Here is a 25,819-nt window from a genome sequence, read left to right as displayed (position 1 = left end):
AAGAGAGGAAAAACATATTTATCCCCAAAAAGGAAGGAGGGCTTCCTGCCACATAGAAGATCTTGGCCGAATTCATATGTAACACAAAACTGGAGGTCCCTTTGCCTCCGGTTTCCCAACCCAAACATCTGAACTTGGGGGAATGGAGTTTGCGCTAAAATGGAGCCAATATTTCCCTCCTCAAACTCCACTCTGAACCTTTGGTCAGAGTGGAGTTTCACCGCCACAAACTCCATTTCTGTGGTGCCAGCATTACATCCTAACACTGGCACCACAGTTTTGGCCCTAAAAAATTGGAGTTGAGGGAGGAAGCTCCTCCCTCCCTCTGGCCTGATTGTCTGTGCAGGCTGTCCTTCTGTTGAGAAGGAAGCCCACACATCCAGCTCCCCCACCTGCAGTGAGGCAGCTCTCCTGAATGTCCAAATGCGGACAGGAGAGTGGAGGGAGTAGGGCATGGAACCACAGGTCCGTTGGACCTGCAGTTCTGTGTTACATCTGAAGGCTGTAATGTAGAAGGTCACCCCTCACCTATCACCACCACCACCCTGGTATTCTCAGTAAAATGAAGCAATATCCGAATTTCCGTCTAGACAAAGACAACAGACAGCTCCACACCTCATCAGGAAAAAAAGTAATAAAGGCCGGCAAATGAATGAAATAATAATTGTTCACAAACAGTTATGTAATAGTATTCTGATCTGATCCAACAGAAAACGTTTGTGTCTCAAAATTTTTCTTATGGGTGTTGATAACATGTGTGCTCCGGAGCCATCATTGTGTGCTCACCCCTGGCTGTACTTCTTCATATCCTATGCTTGCACTTTCACAAAATTACAGAGGAAGTCGTAGTTGGACAGAGAGAGAAATGTTTTCACCCACCTGGGAAAGGAGCAAGCATGACTGGTAGCAAGCATGACTTGTCCCCTTAGCTAAGCAGGGTCCACCCTGGTTGCATATGAAAGGGAGACTAGAAGTGTGAGCAATGTCAGATATTCCCCTCAGGGGACAGAGCCAGTCTGTGAAGAGCGGAAGGTTTCAAGCTCCCTCCCTGGCTTCTCCAAGATAGGGCTGAGAGAGATTCCTGCCTGCAACCTTGGAGAAGCTGCTGCCAGTCTGTGAAGACATTACTGAGCTAGATAAACCAATGGTCTGACCCAGTATATGGCAGCTTCCTATGTTCCTAGTCTCCATGTTACCATTGATAGCAATTCAATGACATGATTCATCATCATATGTTGGAGAAACAGCAGGTCATGTAAGGAGATAATTTGAATAAGGAACCTGAGCCAAGGGCTGGATGAAGCTCACTTTCATACACATGCACTCATGCATACATACATGCAGAGAAAGCTGCTAGCAAATTACTCTGCAATACAGACTTGCTCTTTGACCAAAGTTCTGTTTTACTTATTTAACCCAAAAGGTAGATCTGTACAATTTTGCTTCAATGAAACTGAGAGCATTCTGCATTATAACAACATCCTGCTGCAAAATATGCTGATATTAATGGCTTTGGTTTCTTACTTCTGCAGGAAAGGAATTAAGAAGTGTGTGTGTGTGTGTTTTAACATATTGCCTTCTTTTGTGCCCTATTCCCCTTATGCATATACATGGAACTTTATGTATATGTCAATCTTTCATTTAGTAGCTTGCCCCTGCTAAAGATTTTGCCTGGCACCTTTTCTAACCAGTCTGTCATGTATTCATGAAGAGACTCAAATTGAGCAAAATTGTTAATGGAAATGAAATTTATAAAGCAGAAGTGAAATTTAAAAAGCCAAAGTACTTTTTGATCAATCTGAGAAGCTAGGAAACTGATTACCCTTTTTCAGTGGAAATTGATACATGGTTAATCTCACAGCGTGTGAGAGTAGCTGAATAAACTGTAATGTGCAAACATGTGCAATTTGAAACTCTGTTTTATTGAACAAAGAGAGAAAAGCGCGTTTGGATCAAGTAGCCCAGAGTAACATCGGGAAGTTCCCTGTTTCACTGTTCTCTCTTCTTTAACCATGTTCACTTATTATTGGCATGGCTGGCACCACCAATGTAGCCCAGCAGCCATCACCTACAATAGTAGAAAGTCAGGACTCATACAGATGACAATAACTCTTCCATTATTATTCAGACCAGGTATAGTGGCATATCTTGCTGCCAGCAGATCCATACAAAGTAGTCAAAAGAATGAAAAGAAAATTAAAATAGAGAAAAGACAAGAAGAAAAATCAAATCCAGGCAGGAAAAACACTATTAAACAAACAGAGAAACAGAAAGAGGCTGATCTCCTGCTGCCATCTTGGCCACTCCCCCATTCAAACTAGGTATAGTGGCCATACCGTGCAGTGCCCCCCAGATCCAAAAGCAAGATGCACCTACTGCTTCCAGACCACTGAACAGCCCATCCTCGCTGCTTGTGAATCCAGGGCTCTTCCACAACTCCTAAGGATTGTATCACCCCTGCTGCATCATTGCTTCCATTGGGAATAATGGAAGTTGTGATGCAGCAGTGATGACACACTGCGTAGGTGGCACAGAACAGCCACAACAATGTTTTATTGGAAGCAGGCATTGCTCTCACATTGCAATGCTACACTCAGGCCACTCTGCTAATACTGATCCACTGTTTGGAGGGACTTTATAGATAGCCAGGTACAGCACAGGGAGGTTGTTGTTTTTGTTATTGTTATTATTATTTCTTGTTTACACAGACAGGTGTTATTGACTGGTTTGTTTTATCCACTCATCGACTCCTTCCCAAGGACCTGGGATGGCTGAATTTTATTATCAATATCGTTATTATTATAGATATCGTCGCAGAATATAGGCTGTTCCCAGTAAAGTTGCTTTTTGTAATTGGCTGATGATGATTTCTGTGGCCTCTGTGGTGTTGAGCTGCTCTTCAAGTTGTTTTGGAATTGCACCAATGGGATTATTTTGGTCTTCTTCTGCCACAGCCTTTCAATTTCAATTTGTAGATCTTTGTCTTCTTCTTCTTCTCCTTCTCCTTCTTATTATTACCCTGCTCCTCCAGTGCAATACTGCTTGGGGTGGCTCATTGTTCTTTGATATACTATTACCTACAGAAATTTGCCTCCTTGGTTAGAGCAACTTGGTATACCCCATGGCTTGAGATAGACTATGACTAACATCGAGTCATGCTGTCCTTAAAAAAAAATAAAAAAAATTTTTAATCCCGCTCTTCCTATAAGGAGAACAGAGCGCTGTGCATGGTTATGTTTATCCTCATGTTGTGCTGGTGCAAACATGTTTGAGCTTGTGTAACAAGGTGTGCAAATTCTTCTGTGAAACCTCTTCCACATATGTTTTGCAAGGAATGTTTGTGCAAGAGTGCAGCTTCAAGCATCCCTGTGACTTTGTGCACTTATGAGAACTTCTTGCACAAGCATGGCATTTTTTGTTGCTCATGTGCAGCATAAATCTGGATGCCAGCCTTTGTTTCTAAATATGTTAATATTACAGAGTGACTGGTGCCTGATAATTAAGAGCACATTTCAGTTAAACTTAAAATCAAGTTTTAGATAGTTTTTAATTTTGTATGGTGTGGAGAGAATGAATTTTTTTCTCTCCCTCCCACCACACTAGAATGAGGTCATCCCATGGAACTGATTGCCAGGAAATTTTAGGACCAACACAAGGGAGTACTTTTTTTAACCTAGCACATAATTAAATCTATGGACTTCTCTGCCACAGATGTGATGGCCATGAGCTTGGATGGCTTTAAAAGGGGCTTAGACAATTTCATGGGAGACAAGTCTATCAATGGCTCCTAGTCTTGATGGCTACAGACTATCTCCAGGCTCAGAGGCAAGAACTCTGAATACCAGTTGCAAGGGAACCACAGCAGAATGGGGTGTGTGCCTTTGTCTCTTACCTGTGGCCTTCCCAGAGGCATCTGGTGGCCACTGTGTGAAACAATATGCTAGACTAGATAGGCCTGATCCAGCAGGGCTGTTCTTAAGTTTTTATGTAATGGGAGAAAAATACTGGCAAGTGGTTACTTAACTTTCCCTTTGAAATCAATAGGACTTCCAGTGTATAGCTTTGCCTAGATTGTGCCCTAATATTGCAGACTGAGATGCAATATTGTCCCCCTAAAATCAGCATATGTGCATCACAGCCCAAATATGATGTAGAACACTTCAAGTCTTTTTTAAATGACCTGCATTCTGCATTCACAGATTTCTTTTAAAAAATTACTCTGCATTCACAGTCAAGCACTACGAGATAAATGAACAACAGACACACCTCTGCCTTCATTTAGAGACATAATCTGTTTAATAAATATGACTGTAAAAGCAATAAACAATAGCAATTATACATTACACTACATTGTATCCAACCAAGAGGGAAAAAATTACATCAAAAAGTCATTTTAAAAGTAGCAGTAGTTCCAATGCTATAAGAAGAAGAAAAATCAAGTTGACCTTCTATAAAAATAACTTGGCTAATATTGGATTTCCATGGCCTGTTAGAATTGTGTGGGTTTCTATACAATGATCAACTATTTCCCCATCATCCAGAAAGCTACGTCTATAGACACATGAGTGATGCCTAATCTTGAAGAAAAAGGTGCAGAGGAATCCTAGATGACATCATCAGACTGAAATCATTAAACACTCCTATTTTCATAGTTTGCTCATTTCACATTCAAAATAAACTTGATGTGGAAAACTACATGTCAGAATTCTCTTCAGCTCAGCTCATTCCCTGACATTTTCCATTATTATGGGCCACCCACTTTCTGGTTCAATCCACATTTCAAGGATTTCCTAGGGAAGCCACCACTTAAGAGCCTGACAAGTGATTCCTAACAATGTGGAAAGATTGTCATTTGTAGGATCATCTGAACACACACTTAAGGATACCTCCCTTTATTTCTGCATGTCCAAGTAGCTGCAAAGGAGTAGTAGCACTAGCTTAATTGTGGTGAGGAGCTGCAGTTGAGGGTAGGACTCTAGGCCCCTTATATTTCTTCAGTGATAATGAGAGCTGCTTCCTTGTAACCAGATCCTACATTGCTGCAGTAAGCCACACTGCTAAAGTAACCATTAGAATAACATAAGTATGTAGACTTGGTGGCCAATAGAATTTTATGGTTGCCCAGATGTGAGGGACTTGCAAAGGTTACATCATTGTAGGGTCTTGCCATATGGAAGCAGTGCTGAAGCAATATGAAAAGGAGCCTATATGGCTGACCAAATCAACTCTAAGAGTGGTGAGTTAAAAACTTGTAAAAGCATTCACATGACCACCAGATGCCACATATTTTAAAAAATGACCCACAGTCCTCATAGTCACATTAAATTTTGTATATGAACTGGTAGCCATTTGGCCTGTAATCCATAACCCATTAGGCTAGGGTACTTGGATTCAATCTGATTTAGTCCCATTGAAATGAACAAGAGTGGGATTCTAGTCCTAAATTTATATGTAGCCATTGCAACTCAGAGAATAGTTGCAACTTGTGCCATTATGTTTGTATCAGCATGTATGGGACAACTTTACCTTGCTAAGATATCTGCCAGATCCAATTCCATCATAACAGGATATTTCAACATAGCTGGTGACTATGACTGGCACATATGCAGCTCCACAGCAGACAAATTACTTTAGGATGATGCATAGGTGTGTTATTCCTAGAATTGCCTCAGGCCACAACATCTGTGGTGCATAATGCCATTCTGCAATGTCCATAATTTTAGAATGGCTAGCAAGAAACATAAATGCAACCACACTGATTACAACAATGTGTAAGCGTAGTGGCCTTCGACTACCACTCTGCTGCTACTGCGTTTTTGTGGAACTTCCTAGATTTTCCCTTTAAATTGGCATCAGTTTAAGTAATTTGGGTCAAAAAATTTTTTATACACTTTGAAGTCCTCCAGTGTCAGCTTATGTAGCTGTGAAACAATGGATCGACATTTTAATCCGTTGCCATATACAAGGCATTAGTTAATTTCTTTAAAGAGCAGTTCTAATGGCTTGTTCATTATTAAGATGCCCAATTTTCCATTACTTCTTATTTTGAAACTCATACTTCTACAGTGCACATTTCAAAGTGTTCATAAGAGTTCAAACATTTGAACTGTTGACTATCTAATTCACTTTGAACTATAACATACAAATCATATTAACTATTTAACCAATTTGGAAATATATGAATATGGAGTTCCAATTCATCTTAAATTTGAATCCTAATAAACCTCACTAGAGGACGTTCAAGAATGAACCAACCTGTCCTAAAGAAATCAGTGAATGCTTAAGTCAACTTTGGAAGTCGTTTGAATGGACTGTATTATTGACTATATTGGTCCAAATTGGTATTTCCCTGAAACACCAATAGGATCTGAAAAACATCCTATGCACTTAAGCAGAGGTTCTTAATTCAAGCACTTAAGCAGGAGTTCTTAACATTCTTGCACTTTTGGACACCCCACCCCCAGATCAATTATTACCCATGGACCCCTACTTTATGTACATAATATTTTCCAAAGGCTGAAGAAGCTATAGAAAACCTGTTAGACTTTAGTAGGATCCCAAATATGTGTGTGTGTGTGTGTGTGTGTGTGTGTTAGTTTTTATATAAAAACTATCTAATTTTATATCTATCTATCTATCTATCTATCTATCTATCTATCTATCTATCTATCTAGACTTGTTTTTGGGGAGCTACTTTTAACTATATATTTAATTTTCCAGAGACCACTGAACCTATCCCATGGACCCCAGTTTAAGAAACTCTGACTTAGTAGCTTCTAGGCACTGAATCACAGGGCTTGGGCCACACATCTAAAGTCCAGTTCCCACTATACAACATGGTATATTATTTACCAGAATAGCCAAGATAACCCCAATGCAGAAATGCCAAGAGATCCTTGATGCATAATGCATTCAGTGAAACTGGAAATCATGGGAGCTGCAGTTCCTATGCTGACCTGATTCCCTAGATACTCCACTAATGCACAAGAGCACAAAAGACACTCTTCATAGGGCTCCTGTCCATCTTCATCTGCAATGTGATTGGCATCAGGGCTAATAGAACCTGGAAGAGGCCTAGCCTAAAAAGTAGATCTAAGATAGATAGATAGATAGATAGATAGATAGATAGATAGATAGATAGATAGAATACAAACTCCAGTGGGTCTGGAGTTTGCTCTAAAATGGGCTAATGTTTTTGTTTGTTTGTTTTTGCAGGTCTCATTAACCCCCCCAAATAATAATAATAATAATAATAATAATAATAATAATAATAATAAATCCACTTTAAGGCAAAGTCCAGCAGCATCTGTAGCTGGCTGTGGTGACTCCTTAATATGAGAAATTAATCAGACCACAATAATTATACTGATTTCTCTGAATTTGACACTGAGAGTACAGAGGGAGGGGGATATACTTTGAATAGGGCTGCTGCAGAATGAAACATGTAGCATGAACTCAATAATACACTGATTTACGTCTGGTTGGGCATGTATCATTTCTAGTCATATTTCTTGTGAATAGGTCAACTGTGGTCAATTGCCTCTTCCTATGGGCAGTTTTTAAGGACATTATTTGTTGTGCATAGCCCTAGAACTCACACAAAGAGTCACCAGATAGTTGAACAGCTATGATGCTGGAGCTGTATCATAGTTCTCCAAAGTTATGTAGGAAGCTAGCAAGCAAACTGAGGCTGGAGATAGGGTACAGTTGTTTTTACCCCCAGAGAACTGAAGGCATTTTGAAAGAGGGAATGCTGTTCATGGTTTGCACACTTATTTTAGTAATTTATTTTTGCAAGGGTTTTTTTAAAAAAAAAATCATGTTAAAAGCCTGCCAAAAGAGAGAAAAGTCTTGCCAAACCTCTTTGGTCAGAAGGAAGAGAGAAAAATAATAATAATAATGTGTGTGTGGGAAGCAATGGCTCATGCAGCACAGCACTCTTAAACTCTATTGTCTGCTTCCATTCTGAAGAAGTGTTAAAATAAGCAGAGTAATGGGAATGTAGGGAAAGAGCATGAAGCTGTTGATAAAAATCCTAATCAGGACTGAATCCATGTGGACTGGGTGGCAAAATTATGCACTTAGTCTTGATTGCAGTGGGTATGTATGTGCAGAAGGAACCTAACAGTACTTGAGAGTGAAATGTCTTGTGTGGCCAGATGCTTCAAAGGGAAGGCTTGGACTAGCTGACACTTCATCCCATGTGTCTAGATGCAAGTCTCTGAGGGGACCGACATAAATTCTTCATTGTACCAGATAGGCATGAATGAAGGAGCAAAGCATCTGTGCAAGGAAGAATTGGATTGTGCCAGTAAGTGGAACCCAAGCTGCTTTGGGGCCTCAAACTGAAATGAAAATCAGCTCTAGAAAGGAAGGAAGGAAGATAAAATTAAAAAGCTGAATGAAGACATCAGGGTTGGGGAGAGAAAACATAAGAACATCATGGTGCCTTTAAATGCCAATGCAGTTTCTCTGTGTGTTTTAGGAATGTAGGTTGGGGTGGTGAATCTACCTACAATCCTGCAGTGCTAAAAGCATTAAAGTTATCTCAATCATCAGGACTTTGCACCCTACCTCATTCCCTCCCCAAAAGACCCCATGCACATTATTGGCCTATATCATTAGGAATAATCTACAAATTAAACTTCAATTAGAAAAGAAGAGAGGAGAGGGGTAAGAGGAAGTTATTTTTCTTTCCATTCCCCCCATTAAAATAGAGCACCTGTACACTGCAGTTCCAAATATGTTATCCAAATGACATCCACATGCACAGGCTTAAAGCTAAAAACCCTTTTGTCATCAGAAGAATCAAAAAGTCCAAACGCAGTGATTGGTTTCTTTTTTATACATATATATATAGGGGTGAAGGGGATATAGCCAGACCCGGTGTCCTTGTTTCAAACATTTATACAGGTAGGGATTTCTTTTGTGCTTTGAGTCTCAGCAACTGTGGAAATACTTCCTGCGGCAGAGAAAAAGACAACAACAAAGGAGAGTTAGCAAAATAACAAACTGTTACTGAGGGAACAAAAAATAAATAAATCTCAATATTGTGTCAGTTGTCTTCAGATTTAATTGTTTCGCACTAACACACCATGTCCCCAGGATGTTTGCTTATCATTTAGAGAGTGGAAAGTACATAATGTTCCTGGACTAATGAGTATGACTTAACCCTGTCAAACCATGGCACCACGGGAAAGGCAAAGGAGGAACAGACCTAGCTGTGTTCCTCTGAGAAAAGGTGTCAGGCTTTGAGTGGCATTTGAAATGTAATAAAAAGTGTCAGAGGTTTGGCAATCTGCTGAGACAGTTGCCTTTGCACAAGGACTTGAGATTCTCACACAGCAAGTGTCAAACGGGCATGGAGCCAGATTTTATATCTGGTAATTAATTTCTAAAGACGGGGTTGAAGCTGAAAGGTTGCATGGAAGCAATGTCTTTTGACCTGAAAGCCCTTATCTCTAGGAATGAGAAAAACCCTCCAGCAGAATCCACCAGGAATTCCACTTACCTTAGTGACAGGCTGCATATTTCAGCAGGAAAGGTGCTGGCCCTTTGCATCTATGCTACCATACTTGCTGAATTTTCCCACTATACAGGCGTATGAATATGCCTTGAGTCATATACTCGATGCCCTGTCACATGCATTCAGTGCTTGAATTGCAGGATGGGTCAAAAGGATCCCCTTCCTCTTACCTTTGTGATGTCCCTCTTAGCTACTATTTTAGAAAACTATGGAGGGTCATGCTTTTAGCCATGATGTGATTATTTAAACTGGGGGGAGTCAGAGGGTATTGCTGCTGGATCTTATTAAGAGCTCCACCTACCTTTTTCTCCATAATTTAAACACTGCATTCCTTAAATGTTTTGTGCTATACAGCACGTGCTCACACAACTAATAATTTGTCATGTAAGAGAAATTAGCATTCAAGATACTTCTGAATTTCCTTTACTCTGCATAACCACACTGGAAATATCCCAGCTCTGGGGAAAAATACAGAATGGAGGGAATCCCTTTATCTGTGACTGTATCCAAAACCTACGGACTTCAAAGCCATTTATTTATTTTACAAACTTCTATCTTGCCCAGTCTGGCTGCTCCTTTGAGGCTGCTCATGTTGCACTGTGACCACTGCATGCGCCAAAAGGCCTGTATGGAATAATTGTGGTGACAGCAGAGAAGACCAGCAGGAATCCTATTGAAGGCTTGAGGATTCCATGTTGTCCTCTCACCTAAATTCAGAAAATAGTTCTCTCGGAATGGAAACCCAACCTTTACCCCCTTATCCAAGCAGAACTTGGCAAGAACCTTAATCCCAGCTATGCTGAGAGTGGCTGTGGTTACTCAGTGTGGAGAGAAAGATGATTCTCGCACATCCAGAGGTGCTCTCTCTTCTTGTAGTTCTCTGAGCCCTGGCTTTGCAAAACCGATTCAGGGCTGAGCCCGGGCAAGCAATGGCTCAGATTAAGCCACAGCGAGATTCAAATAGGGTTGCCAGATATCCAGGATTGACAGGGACAGTGTGGGAACTGCCTGATTTATTCAGCGTTCAGGACAACATTCGTACAGGATTCTGAGTGGCAGTTCCAGACAGCTCCCTCATTTCCCAATGCTGCTGCTTTGGTCTTTCCCCCCTGCAGACAGCAGTGCCGGCCCCCACCCCTTCCACTCTGCTGCCCGCCAGTTTACTAAGCAGCAGGACAGCCACCCAGCGCACCTGCGCCTGACGAGCGCTCCTCATACATCTGACCGCCAGCGTGCTCATCAGCAGGACAACAGTCTATGCACTGTCTGGTTCTGGACCCTGGGCAGTCCTTGGCTGTCTGGTCACGCTCGCTGGTTGGTGTCCAGGATGTCCAGGAAATTTTCCTCCCAATAGCCTCTTGGGTACAAGAATTAGTCTTTGGAAATCTGGCAACCCTACAAATAACCCCAGCTAGAATCAGTTAGATTCATTACAAGCATAGTTCTTGAATACTATTCCAGATTCAGTGCAAGGAGAAGGGGAAGAAGGGAAGCTAAACTTAGAATAACATCCACACATTGAGAAGAGAACACATATTTACATGCATTTGATCACCAGTAGTATATTTAGATTTAAATGTTCCATGTCCCATGTGTTTGGATAGTGAGGGACAAAGAAGGCCTGCTCTACGACATCAGGGTGTCTTGGCACCAACATAAACAGCTTTTTTTCTCCTTTTGCACGCAATAGGGGCTTGGCAGAGCTGACGGTCTGGTTGTTAAGAGTACAGCAGAGTTTTGCTTTTGCTGATGGAGATGATGGAATGTGACCACATATGTAGTCTCACTGGTCTTTAGGGCTGGATTGGTTTGTTGTTAAGCAGTATCCACCCTGGTTTGCATTTGAATGGAAGACTACATGTGAGCACTGTAAGACATTCTTCGTGGGGGTTGGGGGCAACTCTCAGAAGAGCTTCTGCATGCTTGCATGTAAAAGGTCCAGGTTCCGTTCCTCACATCTCCAGATAGGGCTGAGAGAGACTCCTGCCTGCAACCTTGGAGAAGCCGCTGCCAGTCAGTCTGAGCTATATGGACCAAGGGTCTGACTTGGTAGAAGGCAGCTTCATATGTTCCTTTTTCTTTTAAGCATGGTTTATTTTTCTCTCCCTTCTCATTTTTTATTTTTTATTTTGGTTGGGTCTTTGAGTTTTCTTTGCTCTGTTTTCTCCTTTCATTCCCCATCTCTACTCAAGAAGGCTGCCATATGGAAAAGAGAACAGGTCTGCTTTACCTTTAATAAAAGAGAAAATTGTATAAGGTGTGTTTTTTTTTTCTCACCCTGCATGACAAGCTGCATCTGCTGAAATTTCTTTTGCTTACATCTCTTAAAGGTATAGGAGACCTGTCCTCTTGTTCATATGGCAGCCCTACTGTTACTGTTTTTTTTTAAAAAATGGCTCGAATATCTCCCTGGCTCTGGCAGGGAGATGTTTCCTCATTGTCAACAGACGACGTGTTCAAGGTCGAACCTTTTCTGTTCGGCAGTTCGACGTGTTCAAGGTCGAACCATCCCCTGTTCAGGGGTTTCGTGGATTTTTAAAAAAAATATTTTTTGTTACTTACCCCCTTCGGAGTAGTTGTTGGAGGCAGCAGGAGAGTCTGTGGAGGTTCCCCCTCCTCACTCCGGCCTTTCTTGCAGCCCAAACTGGCCCATTCGGCCGGCTCTTCAGCCTTCCCCCTCCAGCAAGGCAGCCATTTTTTAGGCCGCCACACCTGCGCAGTTGGCCTCTGAGTGGCCTGCGTTACGCAGAGGCCAATTGCAGGTTACGCAGAGGCCAATTCCAAAATGGCCGCTGTGCCAGAGGCGGAAGGCCTGAACGGCCGAAGAGCCAGCTGAATGGGCCGGTTTGGGCTGCAAGAGAGGCCGGCAGAAGGGAGGGGGAACCTCCATGGAAACCCCCTCCCCATCACCTCCAACAACTACCCTGAAGGGAGTAAGTAACATTTATTTATTATTATTATTATTATTATTATTATTATTATTATTATTATTATTAATTGTAAACCCACCCTGGACCAAACCGGACCCAGGGGCGGGGAGGGTTTCAAGTGGGTGCCAGTTTGAACTGGCCCAATCTGGTTCGAGTCTGGTCTGGACTCAAACCTAACTGGGCCAGCCGGTTCCATGCACATCCCTATCAGGAATGCCTTTCATGAGATCTCAAGGCAAGATCTTGCGAGACTTGCCCCAGCTGTCAGGAGCTACAGTATATGAGGGAGGACTAGCCAGTGATGAGGGGCCAGTCCAGGAGGAGGGCTTGGTGTGGAAGGATTCTGACTGAGTCTTGAGAATAACAACACTAGGGCAGGGCTGGTGAGTGGAACAAGCCCTGCAGGTAAGCCTTAAAGATCCCCTGGCAGAAAACCCTCAACCTCCTTCAGCAGCAGAAGGTGGACTGCTGTACTGACAGCCTGACAGTTGCTTTTTGCAAGAGGTTCTCTCTCTCTCTCTCTCTCTCTCTCTCTCTCTCTGATTCCCAGTGCTCTTTCTTTTAGTGATTGAGTGTTTTCCCTCTGCCTTGAAAATGGAGAAAAAAGTTGAATTTATTTTTCCCCCTTCTCATTGTTTTGTCACTTTTTAATTCCCTTTTCTTCATTTGTCCTTAACTTTTCTTCATTTAACAACTTCAGAAATTGTCACCTTTCGGCCTTTTTCATCTGCGGATGGAACTTTGTCCAGAGTGCTCTGCAACAATGCAGGGGCCTCCGAAAAAAGTACCCATTTGTGGATGGGGAAGCGAGAAGAGATGACTGAGCAACTCACTTGGCAAAGAGTCACTCCTTTGTCATCTTGTTCCAACTACCTTCTACTCTGTGAATGAGCCTCTATTAAAAGCCCATTTAATGGCACCTGGATGCAGGGCCGGTGTTACCATTAGTCCAACTAGGCAACTGCCTAGGGCGCAGACCTCAGAGGGGTGCAGAGTGTAGAGCAGGGCTTCTCAACGTTGGGTCCCCAGATGTTTTTAGACTTCAACTCCCATAATCCCCAACTCAAGGCTACTCGGGCTGGGGGTTATGGGAGTTGAAGTCCAATAACATCTGAGGACCCAACGTTGAGAATCCCTGGTGTGTGCCAAAATATTTTCTTTTGTATTTGAGAAATATAATAAAAAATGATGTATAACTATTCTTGCAATTTAAAATAAATTTAGCAGTTTCAAGTTTTGTATTTGGATGGCCCCATTAGTTGAGTCTTACCTGGATGGCAAGCCAATAGCAGCAGCCTGAAGACCTTTGGGTGGACAGCTTTGGGTGCTGATTTTTTGGACAATGCAGTGCTCCCCAAAATTGGTACATGGTATTGTTGAAAAAAGATGGCACCCACAATCACAGCCACCACAAAGCACTCCAGGCCACTGTCACACAGCCAAGGTAAGCTTCCTCCAAACTCTTGGGGGAACTTAATTGGATGGAAGGACAATGGACACATAACATTTTTGTTACCAAAAAAAATTGGCAGCCCACAGTGGAGCCACTTCAGGCTGCTCTCTTGCCATCCAGGTAAGCCCTCATTAATGTGGAGGTGTAATCTGGGAACTTTGGGCAGGGGGGAGAAGAGAGTGAATCTGAGTGCTGTGGAGAGAGTGCAGGTGTCAGAAGGAAGCCCAGAGAAGCCCAGGAGGACGTCCAGAGCCCTCCACAATGTGCTGCTGCTGGACTTGATCTGTAATGCTTACAGTTTCTTTCCTATGAATGGTTGCTTGGCTATTCTTTACCTTCCCCTTGATTCTCCTTTTTCTGTCTGATCTTGACAAATGGTTGTTTTCTCCCTTTATCTTGACTCCCATTTGTATTTTAACATTTACAATGATTCAACCTCTGATCTAGCTGTTGAACACTTCATCTCTCTGTCTTGTTAGGGCATTTCTGTTCTTCTTCTTCTTTTTTGTTCAAATGCTCCTATCAATCTGGTGGTCATATTCTGAACTTCTTTTCACTTCTAGCTGCTCAGTTTCTGACTCTTTGGGTTTCCTTTCTCACAATCTGATCACTAGGGATGTGCACAAATCGATTTTTTTCATTCCATTTGCACCCCAAACAAATCACCCCTGGTTTGTTTTGTATCCAAATCTACCCCCTCCAAATCACCCCAGATTCTATTCATATTTGCTTTGATTCAATTTAGATTTGGACTGATTCGGACCACTTCACAGAGTCCTATGGGCACCAAACCTGGGTGGTATGTAGGTCCCCATGGGTGCCACCTACCACCCAAATTTCAAGGCAGTGGCACACTTAGTTGATATTTAATGAATTTTTTTAGTTTTTACTTATTTTGAACATTTCCACCATAGGAAACAATGGGGATTTGAACTTGCCATATCCTAACCCTAAAATGGATCCCCAGCTTTCAGTTTAAAAGAAAACAAAACAAAACACCTAAGCTCTAGCTCTTGTAGAAGTGGAGCTATGGAGCAAAATGTTCAGTCATTATTTTTCAAGTGTTCTTTGGTGTATAATAATGTTTCCTCATAATGAGTCCCTTTGAGGATTCATTGCACACCTTCACTTCTTCTGTTCATTTTGACTGTCACTGGACAGTGTCAACTGTCAACTGCCATGTGCCAACTACACCCCCTCCCCACCTGCACGGCAGTGGGGTACTCATTTTAATTTTTAGGAATATTGAAATGTTTAGATTCTTTGGTGTCTAATATTTCCTCATAATGAATCCCTATGAGGATTCATTATACACCTTCATTTTGTCTGTTCATTATGACTATCACTGGACAGTGCCAACTGTCAACTGCCATATGTCAACTACCCCCCCCCCCGGGATACACACACACTGGGGTACTCAGTTTGTTTTTAGGTACTTTGGAAGTGTTTAGATTCTTTGGTATCTTCATTACATACCTTCATTTCTTCTGTTTATTTTGACCCCACTGCTTTGCAGGTGGGGGTGGGGAATTAGTGGCACCCCATGTTCCAACTACCCCACAACCCTCAAGCCACTGGATACTCAGGAATTTTAGACTCTTTGTTGTGTAATGAATCCTCATAGGGATTCATTATGAGGAAAAGTTATTAGACACCAAAGAGCCTAAACACTTGGAAAAAATCCTAGAATATAAACTGAGTAGTAACCCACTGCCTTGTGGGTGGGAGTGGGGTGCAGATGGCACATGGCAGTTGACAGTTGGTACTATTTAAAATGAATAGACAAAATGAAGGTGTGTAATGAATCCTCATAGGGATTCATTGAGGGAGAGTTATTATACACCAAAGAATCCAAATACTTGAAAAATAGTGACCACACATTTTGCTCCATAACTCCACTTCTACAAGGGCTAGAGCTTAGGAGGGATCCAAATCTCGAATTGATTTGAAACAAAACAGGTGTGATTCGATTTGTACCCGAATCTAGCCAATGGACCATAGGGGTGATTTGTTTTGTCTCCAAATCACTCGAATCAGCTAGATTTGGGTACAAATCGATTTGTATCCAAATCAACTTGCACATCCCTACCAATCATCATTTTATTACGTTTATCTTGCTCTTTATCCAAAGTCTTTGATTCATCTTTGTGTGTAAGGTAATTTGTATTTCTTTGAATGCCTTATGTTAAAAAACAGTTTCTGATGTAACACAGGAAAAGAAGGGCTTTTGGTGGGAAGGTGGGGGGAATGTCCCACTGTGCATGTAAATGCCCTGCCTCCACAGAGGTTATCAGTTAAAGCTAGACCTATGCCAAAGTCCTTTTTTCCTTTCTGAAAAGTGCTAAAAGGAACAATGAAAACAGCAAGGTAACCCTGGCACATATCAGCACTTATGTTAGCTGTATTTAAAGTTAACCAGGGTACTTAAATAGTTTTCAACTTTTAAGAAGTTGCCCTCAACGATCATATCAGTGCCAACATACCCCAGAGCCACAATTAAGGCAGAAGGAGGAATTCATCTGAGGGAGGAAATGCACGATTCCATGGCCTGTTCTTGGACTTTTAACTGTAGTTAACATAACCTCAGTGACACCTACTCCTCACAAATAATTGACCCCCATTCAGAGTCTGTAAACTGATGCTAGGGTGGAAAAGTATATGGGTTGGCAGGAATGGAAGGAGAAGAGAAAGATATTGTGTTGGCAGGAGGATTTTGCAGGCAAGCAGCAATATGTGTGAATTCATTTTAAATGGTTGGGGTTAGATTCTGGAATTGTATTTCAGATTCGGTATTCAAACATATAAATGATAGTATCATATTCACACTAGAAGTGTTTCAGAACAGATAATTTACTAGACCTAAATAATTCCTATTCCCCTCCCCATCAGATTTTAGTAGCTAATTGAAATGAAATTGTTTGAGAATGTTTCCACATTCACTGGATGGAGTTTCCTCTGCTTCAATCCATTTGAATTTGACACCTTCTCCAACTGTAGAATGTTGGTTTTTTAAAAGAACATGTCAAATGCAAAAGAGAAAAGAAAAATGTGCCACTGTCTTTATTCCGTTTGAGTGGCATATCAGCTCTCTTGTCTGAAGAAACAATCTCCAACATGCATACTCAGTAACTGATGTACAGCCCACAAGGACATAATTGTGTGTTGCATCTAGCACTCCCAGGGGGAAGCAAGATTGGCAAAAATCATCCTACCCTGCTTGTACAAGCACCCATGCTTTAGAAGCAAGAATGGGACCACTGTGGGCATGCATACTTTGGCTGCATACACAAAAACCTAATTAGGAGGATGCTGGAAAATGTATGCATGTGAGATTGCTGTTAAAGGAATAGGAACAGGGTTGGAGAGGGGGTGAATGGCAATCTTTGGATCCACTGATTCTAGAGTTCTCTTCTGAACATCACATGGTCTTGTTTGTGGTTAGCATGGGGGGAAAGGCTTAGCTTTGTGAATAGAGGTCTGTTTTCTCTCTCACCCCCAAACCTACCATTTAATATCTTGAAGAATCGAGTTCATGGAATATAACACCAATAAAGCTGTAGTACTTCATTTAAAACAGCCTACTGAGATCAATGTATTATGCCAATTTCAATTCAGCAACTGCATTTTAAATGTTCTGTGCATCATGCAAAATGGCACTTAGAGCATCCCTATTTTATCTGAATGGGTCACAGACATCCAAAACATTTTTTTAATTAGGCACAGAAATGTACTTTACACAAGGCAACACATTGTGAATTTTGATTATGAAGCTGTTCAGACAACCAAGATTTTTAGACTGTAGCATTTCCAGTTGTTCATAGAATTGTTTGACTGGAAAGAAACAGAAAATCATCAAGTTTAAATCCCTCCACAGAGGCAGAATCTTACATATTCAACACTTTCCAACAGATTAGCTCATACATTCTATATTATAATGTGAAGAAAAGAGAGACAGCACATGCAGACAAGGTAAAGATGTATCATGCTGGAATTATCTGAAGGATGTGGAATATGCTTAGTAAAACAAACCCAAAAAATTCAGGAGTCGTAATATATAACAGGGAAAGAAGCACAGCTTACAGGAGAAAACTGAAGACAGTGAATACAGGCACCCTTTAACTAAGTAGCAACATTCTAGGGGCACACAACCTGGTGGGAAGTCAGTCAACAGTCTGTAGCATGTGCCCAGCTTAAGGAGAACTTGACCATGTTCCTGCTTCCCTGGATTTCTAATCAGGTTCAGATATGTGGTAAAATTCTCCTCATTCTGTAGGCAGATGCTACAAAAACTGGCTCTTCACATGCTTTTCTGCCACCCACAGTAATGTAATGCTTGGTGAACGTTGCCAATTTTCACACAGTCACCAGCCAAAAAGTTGTGGTATTCTCATCCCAAATATGCCTGACGATGAAAACAAACGTCATCCACTAATCTTCCTGAAGCACACTCCACCCCATCCATCTAACTGATGCTATCAGTATGCCTCAGAAGATAAATTTGTTATAAAATTTGCTTTCTGGTATTAATTGATGAATCTACATATTAAAATTCATCACACAAAACTCCACATACATTCATCTTGTTCAGTTTCCATTTGCCTTTTGGCTGCAGTCCTCAACTTGTTATCTTTGAAGAAATTCCTTTGATAGTCTGCCAAAATCAACAGAGTTAATGCAGGACTAATCCCGAGAAAGTGGTCAGAGGTCTGCAGTCTTAAGCCAAGCCACAGAGCACTACACTGTACTTCTGCAGCATCAAAACAGTCATGCTGTTTTCTTGAAGCATGACTGAAGTATCTCAGATTGCTCCAGAGCTACCCTGGAGTACATGGCTGTTAGAGCACAGCATTGGTCTTATCTTTTTTTCTTCAGCTTCAGACTTACTGCACTGGAGGGATACAGGCAGGGATCCACAAAGATAGGCTTAGCTCACTAGTCAGCCATTATTTGTGGTCGCCACCAATCCCCTCTTCCCTCAGATCCTTTTCTGGGACACAGGCAGGGGGCTCAGAAGAGAATGGATCTTCTGCCATTTGCACTTGGGAAATGGAGACGGCAAGAAACAGTGGGAGCCCTTCCTACTGCTCAGAAAAGATTCCTGCTGTTTCTTACTTTCTCAGAAACAGCAGTGGAAATGAGACCTCTGGGAAGGAGATGGTGCTGGGTGTCCTGCTTACCAGAGCAGGAAATCACCACAGGTGAGCTGGCAGGTAAATCTATAGATGTCTGGAGATGGGACATAGAGAATCTATGTCTCCATCCTTCTTTCTTTAAGACTGCTTGATAACTACAATAGTTGGGACATGCTTAGGGTGAGCAATCGATAATTGCTGTTTGTGAGAAGACATTTTGAAAGCACAACTATTAAGCTTTGAAAACATTTAATTTTAATTGTTTGGGGAAGCGGGTAGCAAGGAGGGCTTTTCTCTTTGCTCAGAAACTAGCAGCCAGCCACTTCTCAAGTGCAGCTGAATTTCATGACAGAAACTACAAAACGAATAGCTACAAAATATTTTTCCAAATGTACAGTGTTCATAACGAAACAAGTATAATGTGCTCATAATGCTAGGCCACTACAGAGAGAGTTGCTATCATGACAGCAAAATGTCATGGTAGAATTTCTTATTCATCAAGTACAGCAGGAGGAGGAAAGGTCTTGGAGTTAGCACAGAGCAATTTAGAGAGGTTAACACAAAAGTGGGAATAATGAGTGTTTTAGCAGAGGAGGTTGGAAGGCTCAGAATAGATTTAGCCAATCGGAATGCAGAATCTGACCAGTTGTTGGCTGCTATAGTTATTTACCTATGGGCCGGTTATCCAACTTCTCATCTACTAGTTGCTCTGGGGTCATCAGCTCACTTTGAGGGACATTAGGCATGCTTTCACTTTGACTGCCTGGACTGACCATCTCTTGATCTTTCTCATTCTGCATCTGTGCATAAACATTAATGCCCGGAATCTTCCTAAAACATTAACAGAAACTATCATTGGTGTGTACGCTATGGAGCATCATATGTTTTCATACCTGACAGAAGAATGGTAGAGAAATAAGGAATAAGTCATACCTTTTAAATTTGTAGATTACAAATACTGCCAAGCCCACAAATACCACTGACAGCAGCATCAACATGGCTGAACCACTGTGGCTAGGCGTGACATCTATGAGAGGGGCTGTAAAAAAATAAAAAAGTAAAGAGAAGAGTACCAAAGGAGGCCTGACATATTGGTTCCATCCTTGATTTAGAAGCTTGCCCTACTTGGTATATTCTGCCCCATTGTTCTCAGGAATCTGGCAGCCCACACACAAGCTTCTTCCAGACTATACACATTTCTCCTTGGCTCACTATTTGCAAACCATTTATTTAGGGTGGGATGAGAAAATGGAAGCATTACAGCTGTACACCTAGGATACTCAGACTTGGGTTCCCAGGTGTTTATTGGACTATAACTCCTACCATTCCCAGTATTTGGCCAATGTGGCTTGAAAGATGGGAGTTGTAGTCCAACAAAATCTAGGGACCCAAGTTTCAGAATCCTTGACATAGCCCAACACAGAATTTTCAGAGTGCACACCTAGTGTGTATGATCCCAAAGGTTAAACTTTCCCCCCAGTAAAAATGTGCAATGACATGGTGCAATTTCCATATGTCACAGAACCTCTACCAAATTTCTGAGGCCTGGATAGGTTGAAGATCCAAAAAATAATGGGCATGTGATCTCACCAGATCCTTCAATAAGTTGCCATACCAATACTTGTTTTGGGACCTGAAAAATTACTTTTCTTGTCCAAGTTCTTTCAAGAACAAGGAGAAAAGTTCTCCAAGGTCACAACTTGCCCCAGTTATGATGACTATGAATTTGAGCTACATTTAGACAATACCACACACATATGAAGGCCCTAGTGTATTTAGTGGCTCATAACAACTGGGTCAAGATGGCCAAACTGGCTGCATTCCCAGGTCAAACCACTGAACATCCCTGGCCAGATTTGGCCACAACCATGAACATTTTGCAGTACAATGGTCATGCTTGATGAATATTCTGAATGTGGAAAAAGGTTATCATACATGATAAAGATCCCTGCTGAGCATGGAGATTACACTTCATTTTTGTTTCAAATGCTTTGTTTTTCACTCAGTACTCATTTGTGTGGAATTTCAGTTTTTTGAACATACAAATGTTGGCAAACTTTATTGCTTATAATTGTTCTCAGATGAAGATATTTTGGGGCACCAAATTTAACTCTTAATTGAATGACAATTGTTGTAAAGCAGCTTGTTTACAACATAACCATTGTAACTTGTGGCCTTGTGACCTACCAAGCTTGGGATCTATCAAGCTAAACACAGCTTATCAGCCATATCTTATCATTTAAAACATTTTTTACAATCTCTCCTCCTCCCGTCACTTTCTGTTAAAGTCTCAGGAGGGCAGGAAAATCATTAGTTTTATCAAATCACTAGTTGGCAGTCATACATGGCTGATGGACTGTTTTAGGCTTGATGGGTCACAAGCTGTGCAGGCCTGCGATAAACAATTAGCCATGCATGCCGACGACCTAAATCCCTTTGCTTAAAAATGGTTTAATATATGTTTTGATAAATTGTTATAGCTATTATCAGGCATTATACTAACCCTAACCCATGCTAACTTAGTAAAGAGGTATCTTTTAAAGTGGTGATTCTCTTATATTTTAGCAGGGAGAGAGCAACTGACCCTATCCAACCCCAGCACAGCATCCTTCCAGTGGCTGTTGCTGGTATCTGCCTTATGTTTCTTTTTAGATTGTGAGCCCTTTGGGGACAAGGGACCATCTTATTTATGTATTATTCATTTTTATATGTAAACCGCTTTGAGAACTTTGGTAGAAGAGCGGTATATAAATATCAGTAGTAGTAGTAGTAGTAGTAGTAGTTATAAGTAACTACAAAAAGGGCTCTTAAACAAACACCACTTTTTGTTAATTTAATCTTTAACATATGGGTTTTGAATTTGGCTAGGTTTGGGTGTGTGTGAGGTAGGTGAAGGGGACCAGGGTTAAATTTCAGACCCCAAATCACTAGCCACTCTGAGAAATATAAACTATTTGATTTCACTTGTCCCTGGGAGCATTTGAAGCTTATTTTTTCAAAAACAAATTAGTCCATTTAAGAAGTGACAGCTGCCTATTTAGAGGACACATCTCATTTCAAGTAGTGACAGAAATTAGGCAGCATTTTTCTTCACCTCCTGTAATTCTTGCAGTTATAAAGAGGGCATGCAGATATCTGCTGTGCTGCTAATTGGATATCAGAACACACAGCCATGATCCCAAGAGAAGCTATTAGCAAATCTGGCTTAGGAAATGCTTTAAACAGTTATTCTTTCCTCCTGCTTTTTAAAAGAATGCTGCTGTTCCCAGAGTTTCATGCTCTTCCTCTTTATGGCCCCCTTGGCATCTACACAGAAACCATCTTTTTCATGTGGGGCAATTTGAATTTTATTGGAGATAAATCTTCATAGAAATATCAGGAGACATGGTTCAGAGAGTGAAGGAGATTAGCACAGTCAGCTGAGATGGAGAGTCCATGAGCAAAAAAGGGAAGTGTTGCATCCCAAAGACAACTAGGCCAGGAACATACACATCTGTCCTTTTCTATCATAAGAGAGGGGGAGACTCTAAATGAGGGAGAATCTGGTTTAAGTATGCTGTCATCTCAGCTCTCACTATTTAACTAAAGGGAAATGGCAGGAGAAAGTTCCATCTAAAACCCTACTCACTTTAAATGAGCAAGAACATGTGGGGAAATGCTTCTCGTCCCAAACTCTAAGGAGCATGCATGCATTCCCATGCATCTGCAATGTTTTTAAAAGCCCATGTCGCCTTCTTCCACTCTTACCAGAAGCCATATCAAATCCTACAGACTTTGTGCTCACCCTAATGCACAAGCACAAGAAAGAAGGCAAATACAAGAAAAGATGGAACCTCAACAAGGTTTAGGCCTGCTTGTGATGGCCTTACTATCATGTACATAAAAGAGGGCTTTGTATTGCACCTTTATATAGAAGAGTAACAACATATAATTAACATAGTGCAGGGGTTCCCAACGTGTGGTACTCCAGGTGTTGCTAAACTACAACTCCCACCATTCCCAACTACAATTTATTGTGGCTGGGGATGATGGGAGTTGTTGTTCAGCAACATCTGGAGTACCACACGTTGGGATCCCCTTGATATAGTATAGATAAGCACATCTGGTAGAAATCTGGAGCTGGCAATATCTGGTGAATATATGCTAGAAGTGACTGGGATGTGCAGGTGGAAGGCCCTCATGCCCTACAACATTATTAAGGTATCAATAATCACTCCCCCCCCCACCTTCCTTGCAATATAGCATTTTGACACTTCCCTCATCACAGGAGATAGTAGTGGGAACCCAATGCGATTCACGAATGTAAAGTGTGGCTTCTGTCTCTTCATTATAATGGAATACTAGTCGGGTGATGCCGTATGCATGTGTTTAAATGCACATAATTTTGACGGAAATGAAAAGCTCCATGTTGTGCAGGATTTAACATGCATCCTGTAAGTAGACCCAGCAGCAAAAAGAATCTTGTAAGCATGGTGATGACAGGGAATGGGAAACTGCATTATTAATATGTCGTGCTGCCAAGGATGTTGGTGATACAATAAGCTAAGAAAGCAAAGGATGAATTCCTGCTCACAATCTTTCATGCACTGAAGTCAATTACGCACATGTAAATAATGGCAGGCTTTGTACGCAAAGTATTTAGGATGATGGAGTTAGCAAATTATTTTGAAAATACATCTTGTATACTTTATCTAATTATCTGAAACATCAGACATCTGAGTATCATAATGATATAAATGTATTTGTGCTGATGGATTTTAAAAGGTATCTTGAGAAAACTGGCATCAAATCTCCAGAAGCTTATCAAATCTAAATGTCATAATTCTGCAGAATGAGGCTCGTCTGACTTGCCCTCACTCTATAATAATCATGGCTTTTACTAATTAGCCTGCAAGGAATGGAAAAAATGAGGAAAAGGAAAAACTCAGCGCCACCAGCATCATTACAAGTTGCAATGAAAATGGTCTGAATTAAGAATTTGACAGATATTTGAATATTTAAAATATCCACATTCAGAGTTTTTAAGACGCATTTTAAAAGGCATTGATTTTAGATATTAACAGCACTACTCAAATCTCACTGCTGTGATGTTCATTCTGCAAGCAAGATTTAGGTTTTGTCATCATCTCCATTTTGGTTATGAATGCTGAAGTGGAGGATCAGAATTTATGTACAGCAAGATCAATAGTGTATTGTCCTAAATTGCTGGGTATAAATGTTTTAAATAAATAGATTGTGTAAACATACATCTAAAGCAGTGGTGGGCAAACCTGGCCCTCCAGATGTTTAACTGGAACTCCCATCATCCCCAGCCACAATAAATTGGAGGAACAGTTACTTGGGGTGATGGAAGTTGTAGTTCAATAACAGCTGGAGGGCCAAGTTGTGCTGAAGAGGGGAGTTTTTTTCTCCCCATCTCCCCTTCACTCTGACATCTACTGTGCCAGCCACAAATACATCCCTAAGGGTCGTACATCCATCAGGGACCTATTTTTGGCAGGCACAGTAGGCTTCAAAGAGAAGGGGAAATTGATGAGAATTGTTCATCCCACGTAGCAACATAGCACCAACAGAGTATTAGACCACCAGTCCACCAGTGCAGCTTTAGTTTGGCTGTCAGACATTATTTATTATTATATTACATTATTTATTATATTTCTATCCAGAGGTGTAGCAAGGTTGGATTTGGCCCAGAGACAAGATTTTAAAACGCCCCCCCCCCCCCCACTGAAGCTCAGCTCATGAGGTAAAGAAATCATAAATGAGCTGAATAGTGGTAACAAAAAGCATAGTAAATATTATTAAATATTTAAATATCTATCTATCTATCTATCTATCTATCTATCTATCTATCTATCTATCCATCCTATGTGCCACAATATAACATAATCCTAAATTATTTTTTAAAGGTTTTATAGATTGTGGACGATGCAAGTCATTTAATGGTACTAGAGAAAGACATGCTGTTATGGTAGCTCCAGTTCTTAACACGCACCTCAATTTCGGAGGATGAATACAACTGAAGGAAGCCCGGAAAGGTGCGTGGCTGGGGGAGTCAGTCATGTGACTTGCCTCTGCCCCCCCGTAAGGCAGTGGGCCCCCAGACAACTGTCTCCTCTTGCCCTATTACAGGTATGCCCCTGTTTCTATCCCAGTCTTCATCCAAGCAGTTCAGGTGTTACACACAGCCTCCCCTCCTGCCCCCCCATTTTATCCTCATAACAATTCTGTGAGGTAGGTTATGCTGAGAGAGAACATGAATGGCCCAAGGTTACCCAGTGAACTTCACGGAGGAGTGGGAATCTGCACCTGGATCTCTTAGTCCCAGTTCTAGTCCAACACTTAACTATTCAACTCCAGCTGTAGGACTGGGTTGGAAGTCTAAATCAAATTGCAATAAATAGAAACACTGCTAGTTCTCAGATTAAAACAATGATGGAAGTTAATATGAGACAAGAATGAGAGAAATTGACTTAATTTTTATGATGAATACAAATACAATGAATTTTTATGATGAAGCCTCCTTCTTTTTCTTTTTAAAAGTTGCCTCTTGTAACTTTTGGAAGTACAAGCTACCACAGTAAAGAATGGGGAAATAGATGTTTTTCTTCTTTGTATATCTGAGGTTGGCACTGAACATCTTTATCTTTATATATCTTTATATAGTTTATATGGTTTATAGATACATTACTATATCTTTATATAATTTATAGATATATAATATTATATATATATATATATATATATATATATATATATATATATATATAATATTTAT

At 41.0% G+C, this 25,819-nt stretch overlaps 1 protein-coding gene across 8 annotated transcripts in view; it reads right to left on the bottom strand.

Moving 5' to 3' along the window:
- Nucleotides 1–4,273: 4,273 nt before the first annotated feature.
- The window catches only part of SORCS1 (sortilin related VPS10 domain containing receptor 1), a 664,028-nt gene continuing 642,482 nt past the window's right edge, over nucleotides 4,274–25,819 (bottom strand). The window contains exons 25-29 of one of the 8 annotated variants that reach the window (XR_008318829.1): nucleotides 19,975–20,080; nucleotides 19,712–19,872; nucleotides 18,483–18,560; nucleotides 10,719–10,921; nucleotides 4,274–8,962 (exon numbers count right to left, since the gene is read on the bottom strand). Coding sequence is in view for 6 of the 8 variants with exons in the window: in XM_053305809.1 (XP_053161784.1) it covers nucleotides 17,619–17,740; nucleotides 18,483–18,560; nucleotides 19,712–19,872; nucleotides 19,975–20,080 (467 nt within the window). In the remaining 2 variants the exon portion in view is untranslated. Of the gene's footprint in view, nucleotides 8,963–10,718; nucleotides 10,922–17,252; nucleotides 17,741–18,482; nucleotides 18,561–19,711; nucleotides 19,873–19,974; nucleotides 20,081–25,819 lie in introns of those variants that run through there. The other 7 variants (XR_008318830.1, XM_053305813.1, XM_053305809.1 and 4 more) reach the window with 7 other exon arrangements.

This window comes from Hemicordylus capensis, chromosome 3 (genome assembly GCF_027244095.1).
Source record: "Hemicordylus capensis ecotype Gifberg chromosome 3, rHemCap1.1.pri, whole genome shotgun sequence".
Classification (NCBI taxonomy): Eukaryota; Metazoa; Chordata; class Lepidosauria; order Squamata; family Cordylidae; genus Hemicordylus; species Hemicordylus capensis.
The sequence above is the reverse complement of the archived record's forward strand: the minus strand, read 5'-3'. Positions and strand labels throughout refer to the sequence as shown.